Source organism: Labrus mixtus, chromosome 22 (assembly GCF_963584025.1).
Source record: "Labrus mixtus chromosome 22, fLabMix1.1, whole genome shotgun sequence".
NCBI lineage: Eukaryota > Metazoa > Chordata > Actinopteri > Labriformes > Labridae > Labrus > Labrus mixtus.
In genome coordinates this window covers 18,368,770-18,396,075 of record NC_083633.1, presented here as the reverse complement: position 1 = coordinate 18,396,075, position 27,306 = coordinate 18,368,770, and the positions used below count along the sequence as shown (strand labels likewise).

The window sequence follows — 27,306 nt, the reverse complement described above, 5'->3', positions numbered from 1 at the left end:
AAGACGGCCAGATGTGGAGTGTGTCTGGAACATGAAGATGACCCTCTTTAGCCTCTTTTCTGGTACCCAGCTGGCCTCACTAGTGGCTCGCCACACTCCAACAGACCGCTGCATCAGCAACTATTCAAGGCTGAGAGACATTATCCGCTCCATTTTGCATAGCATGAATCAGATAATGGCTCTCGGCTAATTTGAGAGGCAGACAAACAAAAGAGAAAACAAACCATTCGTTGCATACAAATGTAAAATTTTTGTGTTGGAGAGAAAATAACATTACACACTGCAGGGCTTTTTTTTTTTAATCTGTCAAAGCTCGTTCCAGCTCATTATTCTTAATTAATTTCAAGGGGGTTTGGATATTATACCTCCTCATTCCTGCAAGCGGAGTCTGCTCTGGTTTCTAAATTTAAAAAAAACTGGAAAGTATTGTTCACTGAAATGCTGACTCAACAAGATGCTGAAAGCCTTTTTTTGATCTTGCTCTGATACAGCTGACTCACAGACTGAGGAATAAGGGATGAGGAACGCCCCCTGTTGGCCATTAGACATCACTACAGAGAGTTTGATCCACTTACTTTCAGCTCACATTCTTCTCCATTTTCATCTTCTTCCTCCAAACCATCCCCTCGAGGAAAAAGTGATGAGACAGTGAACCTCCTCATGTGACAGCCCTGAAACAAGAAATACAATCATTGAATCTATCAGCTACAAAACACAAATATAAAATCATCCAAATGTCATTTTTCACTTCAGATAGTTCAGTCCCAAAAACTTGGCTTGGCTGCCATTCTTTAAAATACATGCAGACATCATTAATAATTATGAGGATAAAATAAATTGTATTATTATTAAAGGAGGTTTCTGCCTGTTCTTTGTGTTTTAATGTAAGTTGTGTTTATGGTTTGAGATTTGTCAAATGAGAATATCTGTCACTATCGGGACAGACAATAAAATATATCTATCTATCTTAACATAATGTTTGAATCAGCATCTCTGATTCAAACAAACTGCACTTTATAACTGTCACAGGAAGTACTGAGTTCAACTTCATTTGTTATATCTCACCGCACCTGATTTAACTTTAACATAACCTAACCGGCATAACATCCTAAATGAATTACCTATAATATTAAAAAAAAGTTTAAGTAATAACAAAGCACACAAACCTGCTTTCCCAAAGTTTTTCAGGAACTCTGCCACAGACTCGTGGGGATGTTCTCTAACTCTGAGCAGGCAGCTCCGAGAGGTTTCTGCACACCTCGGTGTGAAATGCTGCCCGCTGCAAACTTTCCCTCGGCTCAGCATAATCTCACTGTGATTCACATGAAGCAGCCAGCGCTGTAAGCTTCTTATCCTCACATCTCTGCTGCTCGTGTCCGTCGTCAGATCGATGGTGGAAGAAGTGTTTAATACCACGGGCATAACCGAACTCAGTATGTCAGCATGTGAGGAATAAGAATACCTCTGTAATATGGCCAGTTGATCAAACAAAGAAAAGAAATCTAAATATGTTAACTTTTGAGATATTTCAGCCCCATAGCTGGCCCCATTAACCTAATGGAATTAAGGCTATTAGGTTAATCATATTTTAAATCAAACTTGTAAACACTATCTATTTTATTTTCTTTGTCTGGACACATGATCCCCATTATCTGTTATGTTTTAATAAACTTATATATTTGGACTATTTGGCCTCAGAGGTCAGAGGATACCCCTGATAATCTGTCTGAAACCACCATCACAATCATTTATTTACCTGTGTGTAACACTTAAAAATAATGATAATGAAATAAAAGCTTTACATAAGGCACCACCCCAGTATGTCGTCTGTGTAGAGTTTTTTTTATTGAGGACATGGCAGGGTAACATAATTTACAAATAGGTGGTCAGAGAGTTCACTGAGCTCCCGCTTTAGGTGGGATCCACTCGTGGATCTTCTTGGTGGTAGTGGAGTAGGGCACATATTGCTGGGAGGTACCGCTGACGTTGAACTGATGGACCTCAGCCAGGAACTTCTTAGGCTCTGGTGGGTGCGTGGTGGGGGGGTCGTCTGTCATGCAGTGCAGCCAGCGATGCCTGAGTAGGGAAGAAGAAGAAGAAGAAGAAGAAGAAGAAGCGGTGTCAGGATAATTCTTTCTTTAATGACAATGAAGTTAAAATGGTGATAACTGGAATTATTAGTAGGCCGTACCATTCAGCTGGCACCATGCTGCCGTCCACCTCCCACATGGTGTTTTTTCCGTTCATCTCTGTTGTGTAGATCACCCAGCGGTGACGTCCTGAACACAGATAAGATGTTATTTACACATGTCTTAGCCCACGCCTCTAACAGAGATGTAAAGTATGATATAGGGTTGTTGTCATGATAACAGAATTTTTAAGCTTAGAGATGAGTGAAAATCAAACATTTTTGATACCTGTTTTGATATCACAGCAACAAAAATAGCATTCATAGACACCTAATGTTTGGTCATTTCTTCTTTTTAAAAACCCCTAATAGCAAACAAACCCCTGCACACTGTTGAAGTGGCACAAATACGAAAGCAGCGTTTAAATGAGGTTTAAATATAACTAAAAATATTTTTTTTAAATGAAATCATTACAGCTTTTTGATACTATCAATTATTAAAATCAAAGAGATCGTTTTGATTTTAAATCATTTGGCAAAACGTATCATAGTATGGACATTTTTTACAACATTAGTATGATTTAGGGCTGGACGATATATCGAGTTTTTAAGATATATCGATATATTTTCAATCCAGATATAGGTTAAGTCTCTCCCTCTCCCTTTCTCTCCCTCTCTCTCTCCGAGTCAAACTCAACAAACTAAATGGATAATAAAATACACAACTGTGTTTATTTTGTTATGCAGAAAATTATTTAACTTCACAAACATGAAGTTTGTTTTCATGTACATGTTGAACTTGTGCAACTGACTGTTAATAAAAGACATATCGATATATATCGAGTATCGCCATTCAGTGAAAAATATATCGAGATATGAGTTTTGGCCCATATCGCCCAGCCCTAGTATGATTCAAAAATAAAATAGCAACAAATTCTTAACAACACTTGGAAGAATCTTCTCCATCGATATTATTTTTCACTCAACTCACCGAAGAAGTAGTTCTTCTTGTCCTCAAAGTATTTGTTTCCATATTTATCCACTCCAATCAGGGCTCCTGTCTTCACATCATTCGCCCTGAAAAAATGAAATATTCAAAGTCAGACTCACTGAGAAAAGGAATAAAGTGAACTCTTTGTGACAAACTAAATTTAAACTTGTAACAGAGTACTTCTTCAACACGTTAATTCAGCATTAAGATAAGATAAGATAATCCTTTATTTATCCCACAACGGGGAAATTTACAGTGTTACAGCAGCAAAGAGCAAAGATTGCAAACAAAAAGTGAACACAGTACAATTTAAATATAAAAATAAAAATTAAGAATGTGCAAGAAAGTAGATACTAAAAAATAGATTTAAAAAATAAAAATAAAACAAAAAAATAATAAATAAAACAAAACAGAACAAAAATAAAATAAAATAAAACAAAACAAAAAAAAAATAAATAAAAAAAAATAAAAAAAATAAAAACAAAACAAAAAAATAAAAATAAAATAAGATTATAGAATAAAATAAAATAAAAAATAAAAAAATAAAATTAAGGAAAATAAGTTTTAGCTTCTCCCAGCGCTAGTTTAAATCTAGAAAACAATTAAAATCTTTTAAAATATATTTATCAAACATTTAAGTCTGTTATACCAACACACCTGCCTTTTTAAAACAGCTTTTATAAGACTGTTGATTCAGACTCAGTTAGCTGTCAAAATGCTAACTCGGCTAACACCGGGGTTTCACAGCTGATTTCTTTCCTTTAAAACGCTCAAACCGTCACTGACAACACTTCATTTAATTCATTAAAACTATTTTAACACACTCACCTGAATAACTGAACGAGAAAACCTTTAACTCCTCCATGACCTCCTATTTGTCCCAAAGCCCTTCGGACTACGTTCATATACTGCGCCATCTTTAGACGGACGAGGATGGAACGTTCCGTAATACAAAACAGTTCCGGGTTACACCAACGCTCTGTCGACCTTTAGTTCCACATAGATGCTAATAACGGTGAATTATCAGTTTGACAACTTACACTATTCTTTACAACATAAACGTATGCTTATGTATTATGACATAATTCAGTATGTATCGCAGACAATTAAATTATGAACAGAAGCTATCTTATGTTTATCTTACCAGAAAATACATTTGAAATTGGATCTTTGTCGTAGATTTAATTAAACTAATAATAATATTTAGTAAAAGCAGGCTTCTACAGCAAACACAATCTCAGAGGAATATTTATGTTAAAAAAAACAGCAGTAAGGACCAACATGAAACTACACTGTACTACAACGAAGGGTGTTAATTTAATTTATGGATGAAATGAAACCATGTAAAACATTAGGAAAGTTTAAACACATTTTCAAGAATAACATATTTAACAAATATAAAATTGAACAGTCAGTGGGAAAAATTGAATCAATATCAGTTGTAAGGTCTGTGCCGTCTACCGATTAATGTGTGTAATACATTATATCTGTTGCTTTTGTTACTTAGTTATCTGTATTATTTGACTTTATTTTTCAAAGCTTAGTCTTGGATTAATTTATTAAGATAAAAAGATAAAAGGGGTCGGACTGGATAAGTTATTTAACTTCATCCTACACCCTTTTCCAACATGGACTGGTTAAGGAAAAATAATCGAGCCACTACAGAAAGTATGCTTTGATTGTAAATGCATATTTTTATTTTATTTTTAAAACAAAAATAAATTAAAATAAAATAAAATAAATTCTCAGTATATAAGTGGTCCATTTAATAATCACATGTATTATACTACTGATAATGAAGGGTGCATTTATCAATCAATCCTTATTTATAGAGCGCCAATTCATGTTTTCTCAAGACACTCATTTTAAATTCTGTAGCAAAGTTGAATTCAATTTAAAATAACTGAATATTCTGCTTATTGTCAACCATTAAACACACACAGACACACACAGACACAGTTGATTATTACTTATAATGTAATTGTAATCTAAATCAAGGCAACATGAAGTATCAAAGACAAAGATGTGAAAGGTCTGTCTTTCTTTGAGCTGTCTTTCCACTGCCTGAAAGGTTTGATGTGACACAGCTGAATGTCACAGGGAGATTAAGGGGAAATGGAGCAGAAAGCCACAGTATAGTCTGCCTAATTAAAAACCAGAGCTTTGATCCCCTGCTCAAAGACTGACCAGGATGATAGATGCACACAGAGATCTATGATGTGGAATACAGTTCAACTTCTGCCTCTCTTGCACACGTTTGTCTTCACTTTGCAATTAAGTCGCGACAGTAGTTTACGATCATTTCAGACGACAGGACAGGAAATTAAACCAGGACAGGATTTATTTATATATATTTTTTTTATTAAAAACTGTTGCCTGACAGTTTAGAATCATTGTTTATAGGAGACTCTTACTCTGAAAGAGTGGATGTTTACAAAATGTTAATGTACAATCACTGGAAAAACTCATGCTTGGTAGGTTTTTTTTTTTTTTTACTAGCATTTTCATACATCACCAGCCCAAAGACAGGATTAACAGTTTAATTCCTTCACTAGAAAAGTAAGATTTAGGCTTCTCAAACCGAGTCATTAACTCCTAATGGTGTAGTGCAACATACTGTACAGCAACCTAAACAGGAAACAGAATTAAAAAATGATTGTTTTAAACGATGCTAACCCACAGTACCCTGACTAGAAAGTGACTGGATGCCTACACTTGAATTTGTTCATTTTGAATTTCAAATAGAGCATCCTATTTGTTATTGCAATAAATCTCAAAAAGTGGAGCTGAAAGGCACAATGTCTGCAAAACAAGCACCGAAACTCAAATGTTTTCTTCCTTTGAAACATTTCCATGGACATATAGTTCTTAATTGTAGGATTTTTCTGATAAAAAAAAGAAGCTCCTTTCCTCTTAGGCCTTAAGAGAATAAACGGTTTTGATGGAATATATTTCCCAACAAACCCTGACTCCCAAAATAAGTGGCAACCTGTGCTTTTTCACACAATAAATCTTCTTATTTCATAAATATTAGCTCTTGGCTATATATAAAAAAAAAAGGTCAAAGATGCTCTGTCATGTCCATATACACAGTTTCACCCAGTTTGCTGAAACAGGCAAAAACACACATATGAAACTGGATGTCAAATATCTACATTACTCGTGACATTTCCAGTTTTCTCCAGGATGTTTTTTAACCCGATGATATTAATTTTTGAACTTAAAAAACAAACAAACACACAGGAGTAGTATCTCTAAACCAGAGAGATCAACCTAAAAAGCAGAGCATCAACTTTTAGTGTCTTCGTAAAAGTCGGATTTTCACAGTAAAATCCCACCTTTAATCATGATTAATTTCCCTCAGTGATTAGAGTGGGCTTTTTAAATCCTGTGTTTATAATTCACCTCCACAAAATGACACCTTAGATTTGAAAGGTGTGGCCGATACAAACATGATGGAATGATTGTGGAGAGTTTTTTCGATTCTTCGTTTCTTCATCTGTTTGGAGTTCCAAGTGGTTTCCCAGACTTCCCAGGATTTCCCGAGGTCTTTAAAATCTTCCTGGAGGACTGTCCTGTCTCACTTCCACGGACACGTTTTTTTAAAAACTTGATCTTTGACCCACAGCTGCAACAAACTTAACTCTGATCTCCACAGTAGAGAGTAAGTTTCAAACAGAATCCAGTTTTCTTTTTTTCTTTTTTTTTAAACATCCCGGGTTCTTCCTGAGCCGGTAAAAACTCTGAACTGCGATCAGTCGGGGGTCGTACGTTTGCTATGCACCGGCTCTGCTGCTGCGGTTTGACTTCACTGTCGTCTGAGCGACTCACTGTTCAAGAATCATCGCCTCCTGGAACGCTTCGATCCATCTGAGGACAAACAATCCAAAACAGAAAATTAGAGGCTTAAGCTTTTCTTAGATAAAAGTGGAGGTGCTCAAAGAAAAAGGTTTGCAAACACTGCCTTAAAGAATCAAACAAAGAAGATCTGTCTGTTGTGTTATTAAAAAGAAATACACAGGAATATAACATCTGTATGACACTAGATGTTAAAATAGATTTGATTAGTGGAGATAGAAAAGGTAAATAAATGCTATTTACTCGTGTGTGTGTGTGTGTGTGCATCAAAGCTTCATGCCACCCCCCCATGAGTCCACCAGATGGTCCGCCCCAGACATGAAAAGTCTGGACACGCCTTTGCTGATACACCACAATCTTCTGATGTGTTCTTACAAAGTTTTTTTGAAACACCGTCCCACCACTACAAAACAGTTTTTCACCCCAGAATTTATAAACCAGAAGTAACATTTTGATCACAATAACTGTGTGAGGTTTTTTATTTTTATTTCTAGTACCTCTGAGCAGTCGGGATGTCGTCAGCTTTAAAGATGTAGAACAGAGTGTTTTTGTGATACAGTTTAAACTGCAGCTTCTGAGCCGGACCGTTCTTCTCCTCCCGCAGGAAAAAACCCAACAAGGGCTGACTCTCCAACGCTGCAACATCCTGAAAGAAAAATATATATTTTTTATAAACAGCCAATAAACGTACAAGCTACCAGGAGTAAATAAAAAAAAACAACAAAAAGAGAAGATGTGAGTACCTCACTGGCAGCGTAGGTGTACAGGACTTTATTCTTGATGACAAACCACAGCCTCTTCCACTGCTTCTTGTTGCCTTTTGACCGGTTTAAGTAACCGCTCATGGAGGAGTTCTCTGTGTTGGCCGACACCTACAAAAAAAAAACCAATATGTATAAAAGTTAAAACATTTTGCATTCATGCTGGATTAAAGATGCAAAAAGGCGAGTCAACACATTTAGCCCCTAAGTGCTGATTCATGTTTTCTTGCCTCTTTTAGTGCAGCAGGAATCTTCTTCTGTTTCCTCGTGAAGGAGAAAGCTCCAGATTTGATCGGAGAGACTGATGTTGAAGCACAGCGGTCACCTGAAACAAAAAAGAAAATACAGTTATTACAGCAAAACAAAACGATTCAACCAAAAGTTAAATATCCCCCTCATGTTTAAAGTCTTTATATGTGATTTTTCACACTTAAATGTAGAAATCAAGTATATCCTCTGAAAATAACTCTGTGAGTCATGACTGTCTACAATGGGTGTAACACCCGAGTCCCACTGTCTGTGATGTTTTCAGAGTTTTCAGAGTCCTATCTTCACTTTGTTTACATCGCCCGGACGGCCGGCTGACTCCTCCCCTCGTGTATAAAAGTTGTTTAATTGAGGGACTAGAGAAAAGAAGAATAACATACTGTACTCACTGCTTAACTGTGTTTCTAGATCACGCTCATTTCAGGTAAATTTACATGCAGTGTGAAGATACGAGCAGAATAAAGATCGCTAGCATTAGCATGCTAACACAACAATGCAGCGCCAGTTGTTTTGGTTTCATGCTGGTGCTCAAGGGCGACACCTGCTGGATCAAAAAATCACATATAAAGTCTTTAAAGACAAGTCTGTAGATATTTGAATTTGTTGTTATTGTGAAAGTTGTCCTAAAAACCCATAAAAACACCACAACCACTTTTGCTCTTTAAAAAAACTTAAGAGGAATAGTGGTGGGAATTAACGTTAGTTGAACAAACAAATGAAATATAAATAATAAATATATTTTCAGTAGGCTCTGGGTAGACACATACTGTCTGTTGCTAGCTAGTTAGCTAAACTGCTAACATTGGTACTCTGACTTTTTGGAGCAATTTAAAACAATGTGTGCAAATTACACAAGTGGAAAGTTGACTTTCATTTCTGTCTGACTAAAGGGGAAAAAATCTGGAATTAAAAGAAAACATGCATCAAAAACAGTGTCTGTAATCCCTGTTCACTCACTGTTCTCCTGCAGCTTGGCAAAGCAGTGATCACACACGCGTGCGGGCTGGTTCTTCAAATACTCCAGGTAGTACTTATTGGCCGAGCAGGCCTGACACACCACCTGCAGAGTCACAAACACACAAACTGTGATGAGTCGATGATTAAAGACACAACATGCAGTATGTTGTAGGAGGAGCAGCAGCTTCTCGTGAACCTTTCCACAGGCGCGACAGTGATGCCTCCTCCAGGTGAGCGTGAACTCGCAGGTACAGATCATGCACATGGTGGCCCTCAGGTCCGGGATCCAGATGGGGGCCTTTGAACCTAACGGGGCCCCGCTGTCGACAACACCCTCCGCCTTAAGAAGCAGAAAGCTAACGGGTGAACACGGACACATCCAGAGGGATTGTATTCTTAAAAACTACAACACAGATTTATACTTTTACCTCCTCCTGACTTCGGCTTGATATGAAGGTGATTTTCTTCTTCGTGTAGTCGTCTATCGCCTTGGCGATGGCCTCCAGCCACTCGTCTCTCTCTGTAGCAGAGCTGCAAAAACACATCACAGATCTCACTTATAGACGCACGATCACATGTATGAGTGTGTGCAGATTATTGTGTGAGCGTCACTTGTTAAGACTGACCTGGCAGACAGGATGAACGAGCGCTCCACACTTTCGATGTTCAGCTCGTTCTGATACGCCTCCTGACTGGGCTTACTCACCTGGAAAACACAAATCCATCAATAACAGCGCAAACAAACAAAAACATCCAACATTCAGCACACAAAAAAAGAGCGACACCCGAGGTCTGGAGAAAGAAAAGCAGTCAGTAAGCAGAGGAAGAAAAAATGTAGATGAAAGTGTTTTTTAGTCTCTAACCTTCATCCCAGCGAGAGAGAGCACGCTGTTGAGTTTATACTGGGCAGACTGGACCGGAGTTGTGTACATGAGCGCATCATTGAACTGAGAAAACAAACAAACAAACACAGAAACATTTTCAGTCAGCTTTTTTTTTATTTAATTTTTTATTTAACCATTGAGATTAAAAACCTCTTTTTCAAGGGAGACCTGGTCAAGACAGGCAGCAGCAAAAACACAAAGTTAAAGACGGAAATACAAAAAGAGACAAAGAACAGTTTACAAAACACAACATTTTGGATTAAAATAGAACCGGCTATGAGTCATACCTGGGAATCAGTTGTTCAAACAGCCGAGCTAAAACATCGACATCCTATAGAATCTGCTTCCATGTCTTTCATTTTAGATTTAAAACATTTAAGGACACCAGCTCCTTGAGCTTCAAGTCAGTTTGCAACAGATTCCAGGCTGAGAGTGCAGAGTACCCAAAAGCCCTTTTCCTCAATTTGTGTCTGAGCGTTTGGGACAGAGAGCATAATTGGGCGCACAGGGAAATGTCTTCATATATCTGTTTCAATAGTCTCTCATTCTACATGAAATGAAGTTAAAACGTAACACCAGTGGAATTTATTGCAAACATTGTTCTACTTGTGGCCTCACCAGAAAAAACATCCGAGGCTGCATGACTTTCCTGGACAGCTTCATGAGAGTGCCCTCCTTCAGAAACACCTGCAAACACAAGAGCGCTCCGTTCATTAGAGTCAATGTAATGTCTTCAGACATGTTCAGGGTGGAGGGGGTGTCAGGAAGATTTTTGGTATGATGGTAGATTGAAATGGTTTTTTTTTTTAATCTAAACTTTATTTAAAGGCAGAGATCGTTGACATTAAAAATCTCTTTTTATTTCAAGAGTGTCCTGGCCAAGACAGGCGGCACAGATACCAAAGTGTCTGACATCTACAGCCAGATGAGTCTGCCTCACAGGTCATTTAAAATCCTCCAATGAGAGCAGCTCGTTCAGTTTCAGCTCTTTAAAATCCTCCAATGAGAGCAGCTCGTTAAGTTTCAGCTCTTTCTCTTTTTGAGAAAAGGGAGCAGCAAACTTAAAGATGCATTTTTAATCTTTGCCTTTATTGGATAGGACATCTGAAGAGAGAGAGGAAATGTTTGGAGGAGAGAGAAAAGCATCCCCAGAAAGGCTTTAGTGAAAATAAGAGAGTAGCACACCTATCAGGTCTGGAAGTTTACTTTGTTTGGGTTTTTTAAAAGACGTTCTTAACTCACCCTGCCCGGCTGAACGATCTCATGGTGACCGTTGAGGCTGTACTGAATCTGCATCAGCTTCTGAAAGTTATCCTGAAAAACATGGGAGAGGTCAGGAGAAGGAGGAACATGACGCTGAAGCAGATCAAATGTAAAGCTCTGTGTGGACTAAGGTCTCACCCCTTGTTTCATGATATCGTTAGCGTGGTTGGCCACTTCTTTCACGATGCTGAGGGCGGCTGCATGGGACGGCAGAAATAAGGACGTTAGTGTTTCTTTTCTACTAGTACATCTTAAAATCTTTATCCTGGTGAGTAGCATCCTGTCTTCTAACCTTGTGTGTCTTTATAATCCTCAGAGTCCTCTGGAAGGTTTTTCAGATAATCTGAAAAAGAGCAAAAATGTTGGTTTTTTTTGAGGTAGAAAAGGTTGTTCATATTCAACCTGAGTTACAGCTGCAGGGTAAAAAACAGAGTAACAGAGGGAACGAGGAGGCGGTCCACCCACAGAGATATTTGCGAGATCCAAGAAATATCTATGAATACTGTTTTGGTTTTTTGTGCTTCAAGGAAAAAATCCATGTGAACACAAAAATGTTTTTCTTTCAAAATGACGGCTTCACTTTAACAGTTTACCAGAAAAAGCTATGCTCTCAATCTGCTACATACAGAGAAACACATTGAAGACACACTGAAAAAACATAAAACTGCCCGTACTTTTGTAGACTTTCATCCTGGCAGGAGTGCAACGGGTGGGATTCTCCACTTAATATATGTGTAAACATCACTGGTGAGGACTTTGAACACTGTTTCAATCACTGATATTATTTAATTTAAATGATAATACACTCACACTTATTTATGTAAATACTGTAATTGACATCTTAATTGACCCATCTGTCACATAACTGCATTTTACTCATCATGTTACTTCAGCATCTTTTGCACTCTTCACCACTGCACTGTTTCATATTTAGTCATGTAAATATTTGTTTTTTCTTATGATGTTTATTGTTGATATTTAATGTTGTACCTGTACATAAGAGAGCACAGTTCACCCAAGTTAATTTCCTTGTGTGTGTGTAAGCATACCTGGACAATAAATTTGATTCTGAGCCTGTACTGCAGCTCCACAGTGTGTTCAATAAGGGCCACCACTTCCCTAACCCCCTCCCCCCCCACCCACCCCCCCTTTGACCTCCAAGCCTCCACGTCTGTCACATGACTGAAAACTATAAATAGAAAATTACTCAAGTACAGTATCATATCCTTTGTTTTTTTAATGTAATGATGAATACTGGTGACTGTGATGGAGACAAAAGTACAACGTTTATCTTTCACATGTCATGGAGTAAAAGTATAACGTAGTATACATCACACATCTTACAAAATGAATCACATTACATGAATAGATGCACTCTCAAACTTGTTTCTGTTACTGTAACTGTCCACCAGGTGTCAGCGTCGCACCAATACCAGCATGAAGCCAGAAATAAGACTCTAAAATAAGTTGAATTCCCGCGCTGTCAATAAAGGAAGCTCTGATTCAATAAACCCTCGAGAGTTTAGTAAAACAGAACAGAAGAAGGAGTGTGTGTGTGTCAGTGTGTGTGTGTGTGTGTGTGTCTGTACCTGTGAGCAGCAGCTGGTACTGAGGGATCCTCTGCACTGGTTTCAGCAGGTAGTGTTTCAGGGCCAGGCTGGCACATCTCGGACTCATCTAAGACAAAACGAACGAGCGTATAAAACCAGCTGCAGGTTAAATTTCACTTTAATAGAAGAAGAAGAATGAAGAAGCACACAGGTCATTTTCCAGCTCCTACCTCGAACTCTTTGACAATGGCGGCGAACGCTGTGTTCTTCCTGCACTGCTCGTCCAGCAGAGCCACGTTGTTGTCGAACTGCCGGATGTAGGTGGAGTACATCTTCAGGTACGGACCCTTCTGCACAAAGATGTCCGACAGCCTCTGGTGATCGCTCCTGCAGCCACACAAGACACAAACAGTTCCCCATCAGTTAGTAAAGTAGTGGATTGCAGAAATGCTGCTAAAAGGCATGTCCAGTTCTGAAAGGTTAAAAACAAACCTCCAGGTCGAACAAAAAGTAGATAAAAACATGTATTTACCGAAAAAAAGATTATATCCACCAAATGCAGCAAAAGTTAATTGTACTGTAAAAATGGCACAATGGCAGCAATTACAGGAAGTGAATGTTGAAGCAGGAGACAGCTCTGCTAACACGTGAGTCAAACAACACACAGTTTGGTAATCACTGGGATTCACCTTTGTTTAAAACCGCCTTTCAGTGGTTTGAATAAGGGGTTTTTAAACTGGGAGTTTGTGTGTGTGTGTGTGTGTGTGTGTGTGTGTGTGTGTGTGTGTGTGTGTGTGTGTGTGTGTGTGTGTGTGTGTGTGTGTGTGTGTGTGTGTGGGAGTGTTGCAGGGGAGGAAGAGAGGGAGAGGACATGAGATAAAGAAAACAACTGGAAGTGACAGATATAATATAAACCATTACGTCACACAATGAACAGACAGTAAAAGGTAGGTATGATAAAGTAAGTGAGTGTGTGTGTGTGTGTGTGTGTGTGTGTGTGTGTTTACCAGTGTGCCACCCTCTCCTCCAGCTCCCTCAGCAGGTCTCTGTTGAGCTGGTAGAGCTGCGGCAGGTAATACAGGATCTGACTGAGGATCCGCTCATCCACCACCGGCTTCCCATTCTGACGCGTCGCCTTGGCAACAGCATCCCGAAAGTCCTGCAGTGATTATGAGGATATTGGTATCAATATTTTACACTCTCTCTCTCTCTCTCTCTCTCTCAGACATACTTAGTGTTATAACAGGGTGCAGTGACACATGACCAAACATACTGTATTGCACTTGAACAGGAACACCTGGTTATCACCTCATAAACTGCACTCCACTCCTCCCTCTTCCCTCCAACTCTGCACGTACGTTACAACACACACACTCAAACACACATCACATGCACAGAGCTGAGCTAGCACTCTTGACTTTGGCCGATGCGTGCCAACACTCACATCCAACTGGAAGGAAGCAAGGGAGTCCACGCAGGATCCCACTGACCTGGTGTGTGCTCGCTCACTTGCTCGCACACACACATTATATTTATTTCTATTGATTGTAACTCCTGTATTGTGACACACTTTGGTACTTTGGTCACAGTCCTGCTCACATCCCCTTTACAACCTTCTGAAACCAGGTTTTCAAAAATAACAACCCCCAATTTAACAAAAAAACAACTTTCACACAAAAAACCCCACAAAACTTTTTTTTTTTTTTTTTTAAATGTTGTCTGTGTTTTTCAGCCACACAAGTTCAGAAAAATTAATCTGTGATGTATTAGATGTCACGAACTTTAAGCACCCACCACATGTGCTGACAGTTAAAAAAGAAAAAGTGCCCACTCGGAGTGTTCTCATCCTTCAGATAAACCGACAAACCGCCGACTTAATATTCACTAAAACACACGTGAACTCTGGTTACAAATAAACTTCAAAAGAGACAAAAAATGTAAACACATGGGCAGGAGGACATGCCGCAAGAATACACACACAGTCACCAAACCCCATGCACCCTCCTGACCTACACACACACACACACACACACACTGACACACACACACACACACACACACACAGGGGGATTATCAGAGGTATGTGTGTGTGTGTGTGTGTGTGTGTGTGTGTGTGTGTGTGTGTGTGTCTGGAGGTCGTCTCTGCGGCCTGAGGAAGCAGCTGCTGCTCGGCCGGGCCGTCCACACAGAGAGACAAGAATGCCATATGACCTCTTTTCTTGGACAGAGCTGCCGCCCCCCCCCCCCCCCCCCCCCGTCCCCCCCCCCCCCCCGTCCCGTCCAACCGCAGGTCGATGGTTTCTACTAATCCTGTGGTGGGCTCTTTTAAAGACCCGTCTGACAGGTGGGACCCCGGAGCCCTCAAAGTGGGCCCTCTGAACCCTCTCACCTGGGACCCCCCACCCCCCCCTCAAGACAAGACCTACTGCACAGGCTGTCCTTCAACTATTTATTGAAATCAAGCGTTATACCACATGTTTACATGGCAGAAAAAAGTGTATTGACCTTGTGTCAATTCAAAAACACTTTGAAATGTTTGTTCCATGTCATGACGAAACACAGACGCCATCCAGTCACATGACTCCTGTTAGTCCCGCCTTCATTCAAAATCAGAGCTGCATGAGGAGCGATAATATGCCATGTAGCATTTTAGCAACAGGAGCTAGTCATCCCGGAAACCTAAAATCAACTTAAAAGTTTCCAAAAGTAACAACTCACTATAATCGTTTTTTTTAAACGTCTTGGCAATGGATCATTTGACCACTTTCCAAAAGTGTCCAAAAGTGTTTTTAGGTTTGATCACACAGAGACGCACAAAATAAGGTTAAAAAAACAAACCTTTGGCTTTGAACCTGACCACACAAACGACATGAGTCACCTCAACTCGAGCCAAACCCAACCCGAACTCAAAGCTTCTTATCTCTCTTTTTTCCTCTCCACCAAAACACACACTCCGATCAAAGCAAGCACCTCCCTTCTTGTGGCCATGCGTTCACCTGCCCACTGCCGCCTACCAGGGGGAAACCAAACCCCCCCCCCACCCCCTCCAACACAGCAGCTCCGCTTTGAAATAACTGCTTTATTCAAGTCTGTATGGGCAGCTAAGTAAGAGACAGCCAACACGCTCATTAATTCATGTCCATCCCTGGGAGGAAGAAAAAAGAAGCTTTTGAACGCCTTTCAAAAACAATCACAGCGTCTGCGCAATTTATTATGGTAGGCTTTCTGCTCCCCTCAGCGGCAAACTCTTGAATAAATAGAAACACTTACTATGTGAAGAAGCTTTAGGACGTCCACAAACCTGATGAAAAAAGCAGAAAGACATCATTGGAAAAGATTTTAAAAAGCTCATTATTTAAGCATATATTTGACCTGGAGAGTGATTTGTTTACACTTTCTCGGAGCTCATGATCTCCTGGGCGATGTGCACCACCTTCTTCCTCTTCATCTCGTCCTCCTGCTGAAAGATGAGAAACAGAAACGGTTTGAAACGCTTACAGCAGCCGACTTTTTTTTTTTTTCCTTCACCAAAACGAGTCGCTCCTCACTCACAGGCTCACTGCAAACCACCATGATGCCGGGCTCCTGTTCCTCTCGGGAAAAGCATCAGGACTGCGTTTACAGCCTTCCCAAACAACAAGTCAATCAAGCCCCGGAAAGTGGAGCAACAACCTCCCTCCCTGCTCTCCCTCGTTGTGTCTCTGATGGTGTGTGCTGCTGAATGGTAATGGGGGGGCGGTCTCTCAATGACTTAATTTGGACAGCGGCCTTGGCCCCCAGCGTGACTGAAATGTCCCACCGGTCCTATCGGGAGCCTGTGTATGTGTGTGTGTGTGTGTGTGTGTGTGTGTGTGTGATACCCAAGAGCTGTGAGGGGGCATCAGACACAGGCGCTGACATTATCACAGAGAGGGTCACACGGGACGTTCAAAAAAAAAGAAAGAATCCCTCATTCAGTCATTAAGAGAGCTATTCCTGAACCTTCAACCTTTCTGTGTTTGCCTCTCCTTTTACACTGTACACACACACACACACACACACACAAACACACACCTACTTCTGAAGCTGTGACAGGGCAATTAACACACTTGGCAGCCAAACATTCACACAATCTCCACAGGCTCCAGTTTGACAGTTCAGACAGCGGCAGTGATATGACGAGACGCCCCGTTTGTAATCTGTAAACACTCTGACAGTTTTATACGCTGGCATCATGTCTGCAAACAGCTCGGCCAATTTTTTCCACATGTATGAAGTGTGAATAAAAGCAGCCACACTAGGGGCTGCACAGCTTATCACTATTGTGTCCTTATCGCAATAAATGCAATGCGAAGTTTGAATTTACTAAAAATAATGTGTTTTTTTTGAGAACAATCAATGCTCTGTCTCATTCAGCATGTGCACATTTTAACTACTGGATGGAAGCCCGGGTACCATGGTTATGCAACATTTTGATGCAGCTAAATGAAGCCAAAGCTATCAGCTACCATCAGGTTAATTGGTGCAAATGTGAGTGGTGTGTTCTAGGGGCTGCAATCAAAGTAGAAGTGTGATGGGCGAAACCCATGCAGGAAGCAAAAGGTGTGCATTTTTTAAAGAAAAAAAAAAAAAGGACAGAATTTGTTCCCAAACTGGACTTTAGGAACCCTTGAGATGTCGTAAGATAAATCTGAGAGGTCAGAATTTCACTGTTGCACAGATTAGTCATGAAAAATATTTGTTTTTAACTTTTAAATACTATAAAAACGACACTATGTACTCAATTAACATGAAAAAAACATGCACTGGAGATGTTTTAACAAATATTCAAACACGTGTTTAACAGTGTCAGTACAGAAAACATTTATTTTATTGTTCTTTTTTTAATGGTACTTTCAGAACTTGCAGTTTAATTTGATGGATTTGTAATGAGTCTATAACTCTGTAGTCATGACTGTATGATGAGGTAATGACCCCAACAATCCAGAGAGAGGTAATTACCTGTCTGTCTGCCTCGTCCAGGTGCTCTTTACTGGAGCTGGAGCTGTTGTCCTCTTCGTCTGAGCTGTGGATCTCCTCCTCCTCTGAGTGGATGTCCTGTCTCAGCCAGCCGCTGCTCGGCAAGACAACACAAAACAAACATTCAGAACAAACACAGAGGCAGAGTCTCCATCAAAACAAGAGATTAAAGGTTACAGCTTTAGCTTTTTTAAGGAATGTCAAACTGAGGGAATAAAAAAAAGCAGCACAGGGCCGAAGTGGAACCTCCCGTAGATTAACAGAGATTATAGATGGTCATGTGTCAGTTTTTATGTTCAAGAGAGGAAGACAAAACACTTAATCCTCAGAGGTCTGGTACAATGGAAAAACATCGACTGCACTGGTAATGATAGGAGTCATTTCAACACTTTTAATTTGTGGGTTTAAAGAAAATGTCAACACTGTCTGAGTCATAAACAGATGGAGTGTTTGAATAAATATAAGGAGGAACAGCTACATTGAATTAAAAAAAAAACCTAAAAGAATACAAACGCTTATTTTCTACTAATTACAAATAGAACCAGAGTAATGAGACAACTGATTTATTTTATAAGAAAGTAATTGGCAACCATGTTTATGATCTATAACTGATGATACATCTGAAGCAAAGAAAGAAGGAATCAGTTCTAAACCGAACAACAAGGGGAAGGTGATTAGTTTACTCACTTTGATAATGGTAAATTAATTGAAGCCAAAGTATCCAGACAGTATCTGCGCACGCGGTTTACTATGTCAAGACCACAGAAGCTTCAGCGTTTAGCCAGCTCTTCTGAAGATATTCCTCGTGCTGTGATTTGGATATTGCACTTGGCCATAAAGCAACATTGATATTGTTTTTTATTAATTGTGTATCCAGACATCTGCGCACTCGGTTCACTATGTCAAGAACACTGAAGCTTCAGTGTTTAGCCAGCTCTGCATCGGTCTTGAAACCTTTCTGCGATCTAACCTCTCTCCATTTGTCTGAAGCATCTCCAACATTTATCCGAGGCTCTTTAAGTCGGGTAGAATCACTTCTATCTGAACCAGTTTGCTTCTATCTCTACAACACCTGTTGGTTTGCCGTTTCCCTGGAAAACTGAGGGGTGTCCAAAACGGCCGTGTGGGGGGTGCCTTAAAACCGACTACTTCTCTGGTCAAAACAAAAACAAACCCAAATCTAAAGCTGCTGCATTGTTGCCAGAGAAGTCAGCACTTCAACATGTTGCCTTAATGCCTGATCAGCATTTTATGATTTAATTAAGTAGAGATCTAACATATCGCCCCTTTAAATAAAGTCTAAATCCATTTTCAATTAAGTAAAATAAAAAGGCAAAATGGTTAAGACCTGTTTTCTCTATCATCTGATGCCGCATGGAGCAACACAACATGCTGACTCTTCCCACATTAAGGGTAGTGTGCCAGGTCAGAACAAGCAGCAACATGTGTCTGTGTCACTAATGTGTTTGTCTAACTCTCAGCGGCGGTTCAGTAGAAAGAAGCCGTCTGATTTCAAGCACTGATGAAATTCTGAAGAGATCGTGTTCTGAATTTTTTTTTTGTCCTCCAACATGAACTGGCTGTAGATGTTGGCAGAGAGAGCGATGGCTCTGAATAAATATGAGATAGAAAAAGACTGTGGGACTCCAAAAAAAATTCTCACATTTCCTTTCTCTCGCTCTCCGCTTCCTTGTTTTTCTTACATGCCTCCTCGACGGTTTCTTTGACCTAAATCTCAATTCAAACTGGCTCTCCCTCACCTCTTTCTCTATAGCAGAGCATTCCAACACACTGGGCCAGGCACAGAGCGCCACTTGTTTACAGCCCGGGGCTACTTACATAAACCTAACAGGCTCAGATGCCTGGGAAACACTACAGATTCACTCGCTCCCTCCGTCTCCGCTTACACTGTGGTAACCACTCTGCATACCAGACCAGAATTAAGAAGCTGAGTACATCTTAATAGTTTTTCAACAGGCTGATTTCACACCTCGTAGTCACCTAACTTGGCCTCGACTTCATCTACTTATTGTGCTCAGCGATGGTGCGACAGAGGAAACAGGAGTCGTGCCATCATCTATCACCCAAACAAATCCTCAAATACTATCAATAACACAGTAACTCAATGGGATCTTAATGGCATGGATGTGACTCAGCAACAGAGACATTTTGTTGGCTGCGTCCCCAGTTCAACCAACCCGCGCTGATGAGATTAGCTAAGTTAATTAATAACCAATTAAGAGTCATTATCCAAGACAAATGTCATAGCAACTGGATTTGTGACTAAGCGTTAACCTCTGGTGTTTCAAGTTGAAGCCAATGGAGAAGTGCAAAAGACTGCAGTTCCCAGAGTGTCCACTTGAGGCTTGAGGAATCACTGATTCCAGAAATAAACATGTGTAGTGTACACCCTGGTACAAACACAATAGCGTATGTCTTTACATAGTTATCTGTTTGATTTTTATCAAGTCAAGAGTTCTTCATAAATATGCATAATTAGGGGCGGGGCTTGGTTGACTGACAGGTGGTAGCGTTGTAGCTGTTTACCACCCCAGCACTACCTCTCTGTGTCTTTACTAGATTGACTGAAAGTTAGGTGAACAGAGGATGTCCAACATGGAGACAGCCATTGTTCAAAACTCCTCTTCAGAAACCGCCAGGCGACTTCGTCCTCCTTTTCTATAAACAGCCCTCTTCTGTTCCTCGACCAGGTTGAAAAACCAAAACTCAGTGAGAGACACACACACAGAGAGAGGAGAAAAGTGGAGTGATGAGGGTTAAGAAGAGGCTAAGCACAGTGCGAGGGCGGACAGCCTGAGGAGGAGGAGGCCGGTGGTTGCTGGAGGTTTATTTTCCCTGTTCTAGAGAGCCGTGTGGCGCTTTCTGCGATTCTCAGACATTTCCTGCCCTGGCCACTGAAAATAACCCACAGGAAAACAGGCCCGACCTGCAGCACATCAATGCTCTATTCAAACACAGCGCCTAGTGGCTTCACAGACTTTCACACGCTCGTAAACACAAACCACTAATGTCACCTGGGCAACCTGTCGCACACAGTGAAGCCGCAGCTCACCTGAAATGACAGGGCAGCAGCCGAGGGGTTAAGTGTTTAGACAGCAGGTCGACGTCTACTTTCACAGTCTTGTTCTCCCATAAACAGAAGGAGCCATTGTCTGCAGCGGCACAATGTCTTTTTTTTCTTGAACTTGAACTTTCTTTGATGAATGCTACTCAAAGAAGTTCACCCTGTTTTTATTCTATCTCAAAAGATCGACACCTGGCTGATTAATACCAGATTAAAATGCTGTTTTGTTTCACTTCTTATACCTCTATGAAGATATTCCTCATGCTCTGATTTGGATATTGCACTCGGCCATAAAGCAACACTGATATTATTTTTTATTAATTGTGATCGCCCTTTTTCTGGCTTCTCTCCTTTCTGTTGAAGCTTGTCGTCCCCCTACTGTAAATGCCACTCAAAGTGTATAAACTACTAAATATGCATAATGGCGTTACCTCTCATACTCATGGTCCTGGTATCTGTGATAGGGATCCTGTACTTCATAGATGTCGGAATCGTCAGAGTCATGAGGCCAGCCCAGCCTCCCGCTGTGAAACGGCAGGTTCATGTACTCCGGGATCTCCTCGTACAGCGGGACGTTCTCGTACTCCACTGACCCGTCCCCGTCCTCTCCGCACACATCGGACTCCCCTATGCAGCTCCTGGGCCGCTCCAGGCTCTTCTCCCCCCGGTTCGACTCCACGCTGGTACAGTCCAGGGACTGTCCTCCCTTGGCGAGCAGCTTGGGCAGCATCTTGACCGACAGCCGGAGCTCCAGCAGTTTCCGGAAAGAAAGGCTCCTCTTGTGCGAGTCGGCCCGGGTTGCCAGGTCTGCTGCGGAGAAGGACTGCGCCCTCTGCTTGCCCCCCAGCGCCGGGGCTCTGCCTTTCGGCGGCACGCTGCTCCGGGAAGGTATCTGCCGGCTGAAGAAGGTGAAGCGCCACGGCGTCTTCTCCTGGGGAGGCGCAGGTAACGCCCTCATGGGGGTGTTGGCATGCGGGGGTGCAGGGGGGCAGATGGAAGGCGGAGTCGGGGCCGGCAGGCTGTGTCTCTGAGGTTTCCTCGGCGGTGCTCTCGGCGACTGCTGGTCCTCGGCGGAGAAGGCTTTCCTGGCGATAACCAGCGGAGGATGGCAGCCCAGTTTGATCTGCTTGGGGAGGCTGTGCGTGATCGGGTAGCGCTCAAAGTCCCCGTACCCGTCCTCCTCTTCCTCGTCCACGCAGTCCTTCGCGTGGCTCACCGGGTCGGGGTGTGAGAGCAGACCTAAGGAGTGGGAGGTGTTTTTATTGAGAGAGAAGGGAGGCAGGTGGACTGTCCTGTGGAGGCGAGGAGAGAGCGAGGTCTGACGAGGTGGGGGGACAGGAGCGTTGATTTCATCGTCTCCCGCACCGGAGTCTTTTTGGTGTAACATGTCCTCACACGAGCGCCGCTTTAGCTCCGCTGAACCGAGAGACAGACCAGCTAGACTCCCCTCAGCCCCCTGCGCCTCATCCACCAGGTGATCCTGGGCGCTGCCCTCCAAGCCATCCTGCCTCACCAGGGCCGGCTTCTTAAGTCTACGCGGCTGAGGGACCGGAAGGGGCTTACTGGGGGCTGCAGGGACTTGCAGATCCGGCTGTAGCCTGGCGGGAGGCTCCCTGTGCTCTGTCTGAAAATACTCTCCAGTCAACTCAGGAGGAGTAGAGAGGAATGTGATGCTGCCTGCAACATCACAGGCTGAATTCGAGTTTGTTAAAGGTGTGCTTTGTGTCTCATTGTGTACCTCCGCTTTTGAAACATCAGGCTCAGCAGCAGCAGCACTTTCCTGATGTTGAACAGTCTCTGAGGTGTGCTCCTTCTGCTCCTCAGTCCTCTGTGCCTCTTTGGTTACCAAACTCCTGTCCAGGTGTCTTTGTCTTTGAGGTTTGTCCCTGGGCTTTTTGCTCCTATCTCCACCTTCGATCTTCTCCTCTACAGCTCCATCCTCTTCCCAGTTTTCTGCCTGCTCTTGCGCCCTCGCCCCCGGGAGTCCTTCTGAAGAAATCCCATTCTGCAACACCTCTTTGTGCGAATCGCTCCCATTCTCGGCTGTAGTTCCGTTCTCCAGACGCCGGGACTGAGAACCGTCCTCGTGCCCGCAGGAGCAAGTGGGAATGATGTAATCCGACTGTCGTTTGTTCTCCTCCGATAAAATCCCATTTTTGGAGTTGAGAAGCGAGAGGCCCTCTCCCAAAGTTTCCTGTTGTTCCTGAGATAGGAGAAGGGCTTCACCGGGTTTGGGTGGCGGGGGTGAAACAGGGGGAGACGAGGTGGAGGATTTTGGAATGCACGGTTTAGGGGCGACAGCCGGCTTAGTTCTCTTGAGAGTGGAAGGGGAAGGCTGGGAGACGGCAGAAGAAGACTGGGAGAGAAGACCTGGTTTTGGGGCGATGGGCGGGGGAGAGGGTTTGGTGGTAGCGGGGAGTTTAGGTTTGGGAGCTAATGGAGGCTTCTTCACACCTGCAGACAAGAAAGAAGAAGAAAGAAACGGCAAAAATAGTTTACTCGCACTTCCATTTGAATGATGCAACCCAGAACAGCATGCTTCATCATCACCTCCTCCAACACCAACAGCTGCAAGCTTTGGTTAAACCTCAGGTCAAAAGATCAATCTTAGGGTCAGAGGGGGAGAACTGAGGGCTGAAGTGATGGAGGGACCAAACTTAAGGATATATGCATTTACTAAACGCTCCACAACTTCTCATCCAGTAAACATCTGATTAAATAAACACTGATGTGGTAATATAGCCAATTGTGTCAGAAAAAATACAGGAAATCAGGATCATTTCCCTGAAATCAACAATTGTATTTGTACTCTGTTTCCTGTTCTTCAGAGAGCGTTGCATGTCTCATGTCTAAATTATATTGTGGCAACAAACCAACGACCAATATAAAATATATATATACTTCTGGTTTTGTCTGCTTCTTTTTAGTTTGTGTTTAGTTTTTTTACAGTCTGAGCCAAGATATGTTGTTATAACTGAGTTACAGAGAAGGATAGTGTACAGTATTTTATGCTTTTTTTCCCCTATGGAACTGAAATATTTACTATTATATACAAATATGGTCAGAAAAAACCAAATGCCACATGAATTAACCTGGCTACACAAAGTTAAAAAAAATAAAAAAAGACACAGTCCCTACTCCAATAAAAAGTTGTGAATTAAGATTATTGGCCACATTTTCCGCTCTACTAGCTGAAATTCTTGGCAGGCGGACACCACGAGAAGTGGAGTCATCGAGCGGATGTTTCCGAAAAGACCAGCGACCAACAAACCGCTCAGCAGCCCCCTGCACGCTGCTCTGCCTTTGCAGACGGAGCCTCACGCCAAGCCCCGTTCAAATATCACTGAATTTAACGAAACAGGGCCTTAAAACAACAAAAACAAACATTAAGGGGGTAATTAACACACTATACTTATAAAAAGAAGTCCCGTTGTCAAATCGGCATCTGTATCTTATTTGAAAAGTCTAACTTTACGAAGTGGTCCAACTAAATGTCTACCAAAGTGCCCCCATGGTATGGCGGTGATGGGTAGGAAAAGTCCATCTTATATCTGTATTCATCTGCGACTTTGTGGTTTATCTAAGAGCCGAATTTGCCAGTTCATGCTTCCAATGGCATTCAAGCGAGCTAATAAACTTTCTACTCATGGATATAAGAGTTAGAAAGCAAGTAACAAAAGTTGCATTAAAGTGCCGGATTTTTGAGCGGAATCTGGCCTTATGTTTTCGCTGCAACACGGAGCGCCAGGTATCTGAAGTGAAACCGCTTTAGTCGTTAAGAGAACAAACATTGAACTCCATGACACATGTTCAGTTTATTAAAACGAGTGCACCTCTATACATCCAGTCTCATGTTAATGTTTTAATACGAGATGTTAACACTGTAGCGTGTTATCCGACTTGTTGCATCAACAGCAGGACAGATGTTTTAAGACAAAGGATTTAACCCCTACAGATGCAACAGTAGCTTTAATTTTAATCCGGAATGGAAAGTTTTTTAAATTTGAGTTGTGAAGGGTTTTGTAGAAAGCAGCCAAAATGAAACAATGTTCTCTTTTATATCATTTTAAAAAGTTGTTATTATTAAGAAAAACTGTAATTAACTGTGGCTGAGGGGGGAAAAATAGAGTGGATGCCACCCTCCGTTATAACACAGAATTTGCGCATTTCTCTGTCTCAGGTAAGAAACGGATTAACTATTTGATTAAAAGTTTTAGATAACCACAAAAGGCAGCTTGCATAGCAGGAGTTTGCTAAGTTAAGTTAGCTCCCACACGAAACAAACCTGTGCTCATGACTCCCGACTGGCTCCTTTCTCCATGGGGTAAATAATACTTTCAATGGAATTGCGAGAAAATTGGCGTTTTTCTCTCCGTCGACACCATTGTCAGTTAAAACAACTTCAGGGTGACAAAATGCAGATCCATCGCCTTTTGTTCCTTATCTTGTAGGCGGATGCACGGATAAAGCTTTTACGCCAGATACTTTTTCCATTTTTCCCGAAGTTTTCAGCCACGGTGCTTTTCCCAACATTGTCAAGTACAATGCAATGTAACAACGCACTTCCGGTTGAAGGTAAAAACAATAAAAAAGGAAAAATTATGTTCGGCTGTTGAAAATGTTTAATACACAAATCCTTGAGTTTAAATTTATATCGGTTTTTTTAAATTTTTTTATAAACATATTTTTATTGAATTTCACATTTATCAGGACTTGTACAGTATATGTATATGAATGTAACAAAAGTATGACATAAAACAACCCTCCCCAAAATAGAACATGTGGCAGGACATAAATAACACAAGAATAAAAAAAGTAATTTGTACAACACAAATGAATTTATATCCGTTTTAATTAATCAAAACATTTAACTGCGATTACAAGTGTTATTCTGCAAATTCCACCCACGACAAGTTGTTAGAGACTAAAACTATTTTATTTTGAAAATCTTCTTCCGGTGCAATGCGGTAGATTTTTGGTTGCTTTACGAATCCCTGCCGAGCATTCCCAACGGCTGGGCCGCAGCCTTTCGCGACCACTCGAAGCGCTGTTGAGCGACTAGAACGTGTCCGTTACTCGCGAGGAAGTGGCAGATGATGCATTATGGGTAATGTAGTTTCAAACGAAGTTTTAGCAGCCGGCTAACTACCAACTTCTCAACGGCTGTTCTTCACTATTGTCGCCTACAATTTCAGAATGCTAAACGGGCTGTGTACAGATGGCGGAGAGCAATGACTGAGGAGTTTGACGAAGATGTGGTGTTTGAGGTTTGTGATTAACGTCGCTGCTTGTTAGCAAAACTTGTAACTGATGCTTTGTCATACCTTGCGACCCCTGAGGTGGGTTCTTTAACGACAGCTAGCTTAGCAAGCTAGTAAGTGTGCTAAACCTCTCATTGGCAGCTGTTTGCAATGAATTGACAAACCAAAACAAATCCACATATTTGGCTTGCTACTTAGTATTTGTCTGCCAATGAGCTTTTGTAGTCATAAGAGAGGCTGAGCTGGGTGCTAGGCTGCTGTTGTTGCTGGTGTTTCATCAGACTGGCAGTTAAAGGTGGGGTGGGGATGACCAGATCCAATGCGTCGGTTCTGCAAAAAAAAACCACCTTCACACACACACACACACACACACACACTCACACACACACGGAGCTGTATCTGTCTGCGTGGTGACAACATGAGCTGCGACTTCGTGTGACAATGCATGTGAGTAGCATGTTAAATGCTTGATAATTACTACCTAGACATGCAGAATTCAAAAGATGCAATAGTTAAATTAATGAAATATTGTGCAGTGCTGTGCAGCTGACACAGAAACACAACATAGAAGAGGAATGTTTTCAATGCAGCTGAGGAGAACTGGGTCATGCATCTGTTGGATCTGGTCTAGCATCTTTGATATCTTTCCTCCTCTATGCTTATTGTAACTTATGCTGCCTGTTATTTAATGTCTGTTTTTGATAACTCTGCACTATCTGCTTTTTTAAAACATTGCTGTACATATATAAACAACACAACTTCAGAAGGTCAACACTTTTTTATATTCAGGTCTAATTACATATTTTTCCCCCTCAACTGTTTAAAGGTTTCTTGCTTTGAATCTCACATATATTTGTTATCCCTGCTCGGGTTGTGTACATTTCTTGTTTATGTCTATTTTTAATTGCACAGTTTAAGTTTGATTCATCTAGGGCAGGGATGGTCACAGCGAGGGGCCACATTCGTTTAATTCTCACCGCCTGGGGGCCAAATTGTAGAATACAAAAAAACGATTAAAGTCGATTATGTCTCAAATTGAACTCAACATATACCAGTGATCAAATATTATCATGGACATATTTCTGGTATTCATGATTTCATGGTAGATTTTGTCATGTTTTCCAATTAATTGATGTGTAAAAATTGACCTGAGGGCCATGTTGAGGGTTGATGGGGGCCGCATGTGGCCCCCGGGCCGCCAGTTGCCCACCTCCTGATCTAGGGGGATTCTTTAAATCTTTTTTCAGGTTAATATATATGTATGGGAGGAGGGGGGGCGTCGGTTTTGCGGTTTAATTCATAA

At 41.5% G+C, this 27,306-nt stretch overlaps 3 protein-coding genes across 7 annotated transcripts in view; 1 reads left to right on the top strand and 2 right to left on the bottom strand.

The window, feature by feature from the left end:
* Positions 1-1,823: 1,823 nt before the first annotated feature.
* ndufa12 (NADH:ubiquinone oxidoreductase subunit A12) lies at positions 1,824-4,095 on the bottom strand. Its single transcript, XM_061030178.1, has 4 exons — positions 3,948-4,095; positions 3,120-3,205; positions 2,192-2,279; positions 1,824-2,076 (listed from the first exon to the last, which is right to left on the bottom strand). The coding sequence occupies exons 1-4, from the start codon at positions 4,034-4,036 to the stop codon at positions 1,896-1,898; spliced, it is 444 nt and encodes a 147-aa protein (XP_060886161.1). The 5' UTR covers positions 4,037-4,095; the 3' UTR covers positions 1,824-1,895.
* A 1,363-nt stretch (positions 4,096-5,458) lies between these two features.
* LOC132956615 (FYVE, RhoGEF and PH domain-containing protein 6-like) lies at positions 5,459-25,276 on the bottom strand. Its single transcript, XM_061030166.1, has 21 exons — positions 25,028-25,276; positions 21,174-23,196; positions 17,640-17,751; positions 16,052-16,119; positions 15,930-15,960; positions 13,667-13,818; positions 12,890-13,046; positions 12,699-12,786; positions 11,402-11,452; positions 11,248-11,306; positions 11,089-11,160; positions 10,465-10,533; positions 9,826-9,909; positions 9,589-9,668; positions 9,391-9,493; positions 9,159-9,302; positions 8,963-9,065; positions 7,969-8,063; positions 7,721-7,849; positions 7,475-7,623; positions 5,459-6,989 (listed from the first exon to the last, which is right to left on the bottom strand). The coding sequence occupies exons 1-21, from the start codon at positions 25,035-25,037 to the stop codon at positions 6,947-6,949; spliced, it is 3,822 nt and encodes a 1,273-aa protein (XP_060886149.1). The 5' UTR covers positions 25,038-25,276; the 3' UTR covers positions 5,459-6,946.
* vezt (vezatin, adherens junctions transmembrane protein) overlaps positions 24,628-27,306 on the top strand; it is a 15,015-nt gene continuing 12,336 nt past the window's right edge. For 2 of the 5 annotated variants that reach the window (XM_061030165.1, XM_061030161.1), the window contains exon 1: positions 25,851-26,009. In XM_061030165.1, coding sequence (XP_060886148.1) covers positions 25,974-26,009 — 36 coding nt within the window. In that variant the 5' untranslated portion in view covers positions 25,851-25,973. Of the gene's footprint in view, positions 24,923-25,850; positions 26,010-26,290; positions 26,451-27,306 lie in introns of those variants that run through there. The other 3 variants (XM_061030160.1, XM_061030162.1, XM_061030163.1) reach the window with 3 other exon arrangements.